The following is an 8631-nucleotide window of genomic DNA, read 5'->3' on the forward strand; positions in this document are numbered from 1 at the left end:
AGGAGGAGGAGGAGGAGGAGGAGGAAAGAGAACAGGAGCGTGTGCTCAGCTCACCTTGTCACTTTTACACAGCTCAGGGTGCATCATTAATATTTTCCCTCACAGGCACGCCTCTGTGTCAGTCTAAGGTAGATAAGTATTGAGATTTCCTTTCCAGGTGGCTCTGGCTATGTCACGTCAATAATCAAAACTAACCCACACAGTGGTTGTCTCTTGCTCTGTCTGAGGAAATTTGAATGAAAAATAAAAACCCCAAGTACTCAGATTATGGATTATTAGAAAGTAGGGCCAGGGAAAAAAATGGCTCAGTGGTTAAGATCTCATTAAGGTCTTGCAGAGAACGCAGGTTCAGTTCCCAGCCTCCCACACAGGTGTTTCACAAACCAGCTCCAGGGAGTTCGGTGACACCTGTCGGCCTCTGTGGACATTGCACTCTTGTTCCCCAACACACAGCCATATGCATGTAGGCAGCATCAGAAGCAATAGCATTTAAGCTCAGGAGCCTGGTGAGAGACAGGAACACGAGAAAGGAAGGGGGCAAAGTATAAACACAGGACCAAAAGCACTGGGTTCATTAAACTCGTGAGAGTTGGACAGTAACTTAGTGAAGATAATGGGAAGAAGAGGAGTCCCAGGGAGACAGATTCATAAGCAAAATAAAGACAGCAAGAGTGTCCTCTTCTTGACTCGGAGGCCTGTCTGAATGAGGGACCTGAGCAGCAGGTCCAGGTGGGGGTAGGATGCTGAGAGGTCACCGAGAGAGGGCGAAGAGGTGATGGAGGGGAAAGGACACTGAAGATATAAGAAAGACATGGCAGAAAGGATGGAAGAGGAAGCCAACAATGTTCTCGGCAGGGACCATCTACTCTGTGTTCTGCAGAGGTTGCTCGGCAGACGGGTGTTGGTGAACCTGTGTCGCCCTTCTTAGTTTAGCAGCCATGTCCTATGGAATGAAAGCAGGAATGGGAAGGATTCCTTCCTGTATTCCTGATGCTTGAAACAGTGTGCAGCAAGCCAAAGCTCTCAGTATGAGAGAATGATGAATAAATATTAACAAATGAAAAATCTCAACACTATTCTACTTCCTAAGAAGTGCTTGTCTTTGCTTGAATCATTTTATTTCAGCTTAGTGGCTCAGTTTTAATTTTAAAAACATATTTATTTTTATTCTATGCATATGACTGTTTTGACTACATGTATGTAAGTATGTTCACTATGTTCATGTTTGATGTTCACCAAGGCTGTGGTCCCCTGGTGCTGGAGATACAAATCCTTGTAAGCCACCATATGGGTGCTGGGAACTGAACCCCGGTTTTTGGAGAGCAAGCAGTAAGTGTTGCCAACTGCTGCACCCTCTTTCCAGGCCTGTGATTCGGTTTCTAAATTATCACAGCCTCCAGTGTCTGTCTACCTATATGCAATGGATTACTCACAGAGCTAAATGCTGAGTTGTACAAGAGTAAGGCAAAGCTGTACCAGGTGCTATGTTTACAACAAACAGTAGCTCTTTCATTTCTGGTAGCAAAGGTAGAAATCAATGAAGTATAAGCATGGGTATGAAAAGGGGTATCGTTTCCTTCAAAGCCACTTCCTAGTTGGTTCCTGGAATTGTAAAGGTACAAAAACACAGTTCATTTGGAAATGAACCCAGGCATTCACAATACTTTAAAAGGCAGATGAAGGAATGAATGAGTGACTATCCTATCTCCTTTAAAATAGAATCATAGCCTATGCACATGGAATTAGAGGTTGTTAGTGACATCAAGAGTTAGGAGATGAAACATTGAAGACAGACAGAGTTCACTAAGGAATAATACAAGGCACTCTCAGGCATGATCACGGAGAAGGGCAAGAGAGATCACTGTGGAGGACCACGCTCTTACGGGGTGAGAACAGGCAAGAGACAGAGAGACCATTGTTGAAGAAGACACCCTCATAGGTAAGGATGGACAATGTCGGGCTTAACAGTTTGAGGGCTAAGTTGTGTAAAACAGCCAACAGGACCACTGTGCCAGCCTGTATGCTTAGCTTAGGCAGCCTTTGTACCCTTCTATAAAGTCGCTGGGACTGATAGCTTCCTGGCTTGGCATTTTCCTATCCAAGGATTGCAAAAGGTAAAAAGAATGAAGCAGTCGTGCGGTGGTGGCGCACGCCTTTAACCCCAGTACTAGGGAGGCAGAGGTAGGCGGATCTCTGTGAGTTCGAGGCCAGCCTGGTCTACAAAGCGAGTTCCAGAACAGGCTCCAAAGCTACAAAGAGAAATCCTGTTTTTAAATAAATAAATAAATAGATAGATAGATAGATAGATAGATAGATAGATAGATAGATAAATAAATAAATAAATAAATAAGATTTATAACCAGGCTTCTTGTTTGGTGGTAACTTTAAGATATTCTGGTTTTCCATGAGGCCATGCTGTCACCCATAGTCAAGACAGAATTAAGAGTCTACTCTTTGATTGTGTGGCAGTGCATGTCTTTAAGCTCATCCCACCACTCAAGAGGCAGGGGCAGTATGTTCTTTATGAGTTCCAGGCTAGCCAGAGCTACAGTGAGACCCTGCCTCAAGAACCAAACCAAACCAAAATAACACCACCAAACACCAACATCATGCAATAGAGCAGATTAAAAGATGTTAAAGAAGCCGGGTGTGGTAGCACACACCTTTAATCTCAGCACTGAGAGGCAGAGGCGCGAAGATCTCTGTGAGTCCAAGGCCAGCCTGGTCTACAGAGTGAGTTCCAGGACAGCCAGGGCTGTTACACAGAGAAACCCTGTCCCAAAAAACAAAACCAACCAACCAAACAAAAAACCAAAACAAAAGGAGTTAAAGAAAATTGAAATAAGTCTATAAAAATGCCCGTGTTTTCCCAAGGGGAAGTATCTTCCCTTGATGAGCCAAAATAAAGATACCTCCACCTTATCCTTAGTTTAGTCTATAGCTATCTTTAAAGTTTTTTTTGTTAATTTTTTGAGTCAGGGTTTCTCTGTGTAGCAGCTCTGGCTGTCCTGGAACTCACTCTGTAGACCAGGCTGGGCTTGAACTCAAAGAGATCCACCTGCCTCTGCCTCCCTGAGTGCTGGGATTAAAGACATACGCCATCACCCTCGGTTATATTGAAAATGTTAAAGACTAGTAACTGTAATGCTTTTTTCCTTCTAAGTGTTTCCTCAAATTACTGTGTCAGCAGGAATATAGGGCGTGGGTTCCCAAACTATATTATAAAGGCTCATAAAGGAGGAACCAAACCTGAATGACCTTCAAGTCTTCTGATTTCTGACTAATTAGCCAACATAAACTCCTTTTTTCTTGTGCAGCAAAACTCCTCGGATATAGTTACCAAGTCCAAATGCTTAAAGCCATTCAGCATATTGCAACACAAAGGTGAGTTACAATACAGCCAAAGACTGTAAAAGGTAAGAAGAGAGATTTTCAGTAGGAAGAGAATCTGATAGTAACTCTTAAAAGATGACAGTACCACAGGGCCATACATCTGGGTTGTGCTCAGGGCTGATAAAGCAGTTCTGGGAATTTGATATTCATAGGCATGTACACACACATACATATACACACACACCACACACACACACACACACACACCACACACACACCACAAACATACCATACACACAACACACATAACACACACACACACAAAAACATACACACACAAAACATACCACACACACAACATACAACACACACACACAACACATATCCCACACACAATCCCCCCCACACCCCGACATCCCTGCAACATTGATTATCAAGATCCTAGGGTTGAGGAGTATGCTTAGACCAGCCCCAGCTAACCCCTTGCCTCTTATGCCAGCTGCTGAGCAGACGACATGGGATGATGGGCTTATGTTTAATGATGGACACCTATTATTTTCTAAACTGACCTGGGGGAGGGAAGCGTGACACCTCATGAGGGTGAGAAAGTACTGTCCCCACCTGAATTTATACACTGATGTCCACTGGAAATGTAAACATTACGGGGTCACTCTACTCTTGGAGGAGGAAGAAGTAGAAGAGATATATTGTGTTTCAAGCTAAGTTGTAGCCATACTTAAAAGCTTCAGTCCCATTTTACATTGAATTATGACATCATTATTAAATACATTTAGATTCTCATCAAAAATATTTAAATTCTAGCTGTGGAAGGCTTAGTTCTAACTGGGACATCTATATTATATCTCCTCCTCTAAAAGCTCAGGGGTCATCGTGGGAGAGGAGGCGGAATGATTGTGCGAATTGATATAGTGGGTATCTATCCCAAAACAGTATTTGCTGGACAGGCAGGGTCATTGCATGCATAAAATCACAGTGGCTGTGGCTGCATGCACAAGAGCTGCACAGAATCAGTGCAGCCAACTTTCCCCATCCGTGGAGAAAGGGTTGATGGGAATCCCCAGCTGAAGAGCCAGTTTTCCTTAAAGGTGTGATCATTGAAAGGCTGTCTCTATTTGTTACTTTTCTATTTCTATGACAAAAATATCATGACCAAAGAAAAGTACAGAAGAGTTTATTTGGGCTTGTGGGTCCAGAGGGTTAGAGTCCATCATGATGGTAGAGAGGAGACAGCGGCTGGCAGGAACTGGATGCTCACATCTTGAACCACAGCTGGGAAGCAGAGAGAGAGAGAGTGAATTAGAAATGACATGAATCCTTAAAGTCTCAAAGTTCATCCCACCCAGTGACACACTTCCTCCTATAAGGCCACACCTCCTCATCCTTCCCAATCAGCACCACTGACCAGGAACCAAGTGTTAGCATGCCAGGGCCTATGGGGTACGGTCTCACTCAAATGTCCACACTGCGCATGTCCAGTAGATGGCGCTACATCTCTGCACATGCAGAGAGTGCATAATGAGCTCAGTGGATTTGCAAACAGCACATAACACTGGCAGGGAAAATTGGAGAAGGGGGACAAACTGGAGGGTGAGAATGGGAGGATTTCCTCAACATTCATTATTTGCAGGAATGAATTTCTCAAAACAGTAAAATAGTTTAAAGAAACGGGGGAAAAAGTACTTAAATTCCAGACACAGTTCAAGTGTTGGGAAAAGTGCCTACCCCAGCCCCTTGCTTCCTGTTTTCACTGCGTCCAACCGGACAGACCGCTTTGAACTTCACCTCTCCCAGACATTTGTTCCTCATCAGTGGGAGCGGGGTGGGCCCGGGCCGAGAAAGACAGACAACTTCCAGGGCTCTTTCCTGCAGACTACACACTGTGTTGAAGTCTATGCTATCTCATTTTCCAGCAGTAACTGAAAACCATGGTAGTTTCATCTGTTGGGCTAGATAGCGGGCAAATGCAGGCTCCTGTGGTGGCGGTGGAGGGCTGTCCCTCTTAACCAAGCAGGCATCGGCTGCAGTTTTCCTAAGCGCATTCCCAGAATCAGTACCAGTTTTAAGACAGTCTGTAAGCTTATTGTCACTTTTAGAGTAGAATCAAGAATAGCAGCAATAATGTCCCTTGTCTTCTTTTCCCCCCTCAGGCACGTATGCCCTTTCTCACACTGGAGATTCATCCAACGAGATCACATTAACCCAGTTTTTATCAACGGAATAAAGATAGGAGTCGTAATCAAGGACAAGATCTTCTTCAGAGCCACCTTGCAGAGAAGACACACAGGGAATCAGATGAGATTTTGTGGCTTAGGAGCCTGAGGATAAAAATGGTCACGCTGGGGCTGGAGAGATGGGCCAGTGGTTAAGAGTACTTGTTCTTGCAGAAGACCTGGACTCAGTTCCCCCACCCACCTGGTGGCCCTCAGCCATCTCTTCCAGGGGATCTGCTGCCCTCTTCTGACTTCTGTGAGCACTGCATACACGTGGTGCATAGACATCCATGCAAGCAAAATATTCATACATGAAATAAATAAACCTTTTTTAGAAAAAAACAACAGCAAAAAAAAAAATAAGTGACTTCAGTGGTTCAACCCTGCCTCCTTTATCCCTAATTAAACAGAAATGAGATTAATTACAAAGTGGGCTAAGAAGTATCTCACATTGTTTATCCAGAAGACAGGACAGTGACTGAAAAAGCCTCTGGCCATTTTCTCCAGCTGTGAGGGAAAGTAAAAACACCAGTAATATAACACCATACATTTACTAGACTGCTTGAGCAAACAAGCCAATCCTCCCCCCAGGCACAGCGCATAATTCGATTCATCCCGAACCCTAGGCAAGCAAGATGGTCTGTAGAAGCAGAGCAGATCTGTTGGCTTAGGGGTCAGGCGGCGAATGACACAGACTAGGGAAGGAGCTTATGCATGGCTTAATTGTAATAATGACTTGTCCTTGCATCCACCCATCAAAACATGCTGCACACCACATGCAGACCATACATGGAGTTCATTGTCAAGAAGGCTTTTAAAGGCAAAAAGATAGGATAGGTACGGGACAGAGCAATGTAGTTGGTTCAAACTCAGTTTAAGAAAAGATCATGAGCTAGGTGGTGGTGACACACACCTTTAATCAAAGGATCAGGAGGCAGAGGCAGGAAAGTCCCTAAGTTTCAGGCCAGACTGGTCTACAGAACAAGTTCCAGGACAGCCAGGGCTACATAGATATACACACACAGAGATGCCCTGCCTTGAAAATCCAAACCAAACAAACAACAACAAAAAAAAAAAACAAGAAAGAGAGAGAGAGAGATGGAGGGAGGGAGGAGGGATGGAAGGAGGGAGGAAGGAAGGAAAGGCAGGAAGGAAGAAAGGGAAGGAAGGAAGGAAGAGAGAGAGAGAGAGAGAGAGAGAGAGAGAGAGAGAGAGAGAGAGAGGGAGGGAGGGAGGACTCACATGATCGAGAAAGAAAGCTGATTCTCACAGGTTGTTTTCTGAGCACACAATGACCATGGCATATGTGTGTGTGCACAAATATCACACCTGCACACACACATGCACACACAACAAATTAATGCATAATTAATGACTTTTTCTAAGAAGAAGAAAGAACAATGAGAGTCCCTGACCCCTCCCTAGGCCAAGTGTCCAGACAATTGTCCCTGCCCCCCAAATCTTGGAAGCAGATTACATGAATAGGTTGGGTCCCTGGGACCAAGAGTTAGAAGAAGTAACTAAGGGAAGTATTGCTACCATCCTGAAAAGAAGGGACCGAGTGATACTCACAGACAAGCAAGTCTCGTGTTTTCCAGGCAAGAATCCGAACAAGCATCTCTAAATATCTAATTCTATCAGGAGAGAAGAAAAGACCAAAGACACTGGCTTCGGCCAGGAGCTGACGATCGATCGTCTATCCAGATCATCCCAGGGGGAAGCCCGAGCTATCAAACTCCTCCCCAGGATGCCCAGTCAGCTTTCTGCATTCTCCTCTGGGTATAAACAAAGATCACCAGGAGTTTCAGACGAGCCACTTTCCAGAGTCATTTCTAACTTCCTAGTTCATCTTTTCGTGGACATTCAAGTGGAGCTCTCCCCTCGTCCGAGAGCCTTCCTTCTGCAGCAGACAGAGACCGTCATAGAAACCCACATCTGGTTAACACAGACTCGTCGGTGCCCATCACCGACCAACCCACAACACAGTCCTACACCCAAGGCCCAGGGAACACTGCAGAAGAGGGGCGGGAAGAGCACGAGAGCCTGAGGACCTCTGTCTTTCCACCCCTCTTCTGCAATGTGGGGGTGGTAGGGAGGAGGAATCTGGGAGGAGTTATGTGGAGAGGGGAGAGGAACTACGATCAACAGATATTGCATGAAACTCTCAAAGAGTTAAGGCAAATACTATGGCTTTTTTTTTGTTTGTTTGTTTTGTCTTGTTTTTTAACGTAAAAGCCAGACATGAATTCCTTCAACTCCACTACACATGCGCAGAACAGAGTGAGTATCCGGGTCCTTCAGAACAAACAGAGAAGGTAGGGCCCAGACCTCCAGTGGCCTCTGGGATCCGCAGCCGCTTGACTGTGCTCCCACTCTCCCGCAAAGGCCTTGGTACTCATCACTCATGTATGCTGCATGGGTCACATGTCAACTGAACCTGCTTCCTCACCATGCAGCTCCCTCCAGCCCACACTCTGCCTTAGAAGCCTTTAAGAATTGAGCTGCCCTGTGGGAAGTCCAAGGAACCCCCACCTCCATCCAGGTCTAGCAAGTTGAGCATCCAAACTGCCTAGGCTCCCACAAAGCCAGTGTGTGCAGTAGGATCAGAAACCCATTGCCATTGTTCTTGAGTTCTCAGTAGTCCTCATTGTCCGCTAATTAAAACAACATTTTACCCATAAAAATAAAAAAAGAATTGAGCTGCCCTTTGTCTTGTGGGCCCAAAACTTTGCCTTTGGACTTCTGCTGTGGTCTGTTGCCTGAAATGAGGGGCACTCCCACCTCATGCAGCAAGTTCAAGCCCCAAACAGACAGCATGCAAGTGTGTGTGTGTGTGTGTGTGTGCGTGTGTGTGTGTGCGCACCCACGCACACGCACGGCCACTTACATGAATGTGTTCTCCTCTTTCCCTCCCTAAAATCTCATAATATACCCTCACACAACTGTGACGTAAAAGCAGAAGAGGGGCTGTTTGGGAGAGTGGAAAGCATAGTGTAGGGGGAACCCATTTTCTGTATGCTAAGTAAAACATTAATTATTATTTTTAAATGTTTATTTTAACTTTTGT

General features: G+C 45.1%; 1 protein-coding gene across 1 annotated transcript in view; it reads left to right on the forward strand.

Moving 5' to 3' along the window:
- Positions 1-5575, forward strand: part of Adgrf1 (adhesion G protein-coupled receptor F1) — a 34428-nt gene extending 28853 nt beyond the window's left edge. The window contains exons 13-14 of the mRNA XM_005359793.1: positions 3318-3384; positions 5502-5575. Coding sequence (XP_005359850.1) covers positions 3318-3384; positions 5502-5575 — 141 coding nt within the window. The remainder of the gene's footprint in view (positions 1-3317; positions 3385-5501) is intronic.
- Positions 5576-8631: the final 3056 nt, after the last annotated feature.

This window comes from Microtus ochrogaster, linkage group LG2 (genome assembly GCF_000317375.1).
Source record: "Microtus ochrogaster isolate Prairie Vole_2 linkage group LG2, MicOch1.0, whole genome shotgun sequence".
NCBI classification, from domain to species: Eukaryota; Metazoa; Chordata; class Mammalia; order Rodentia; family Cricetidae; genus Microtus; species Microtus ochrogaster.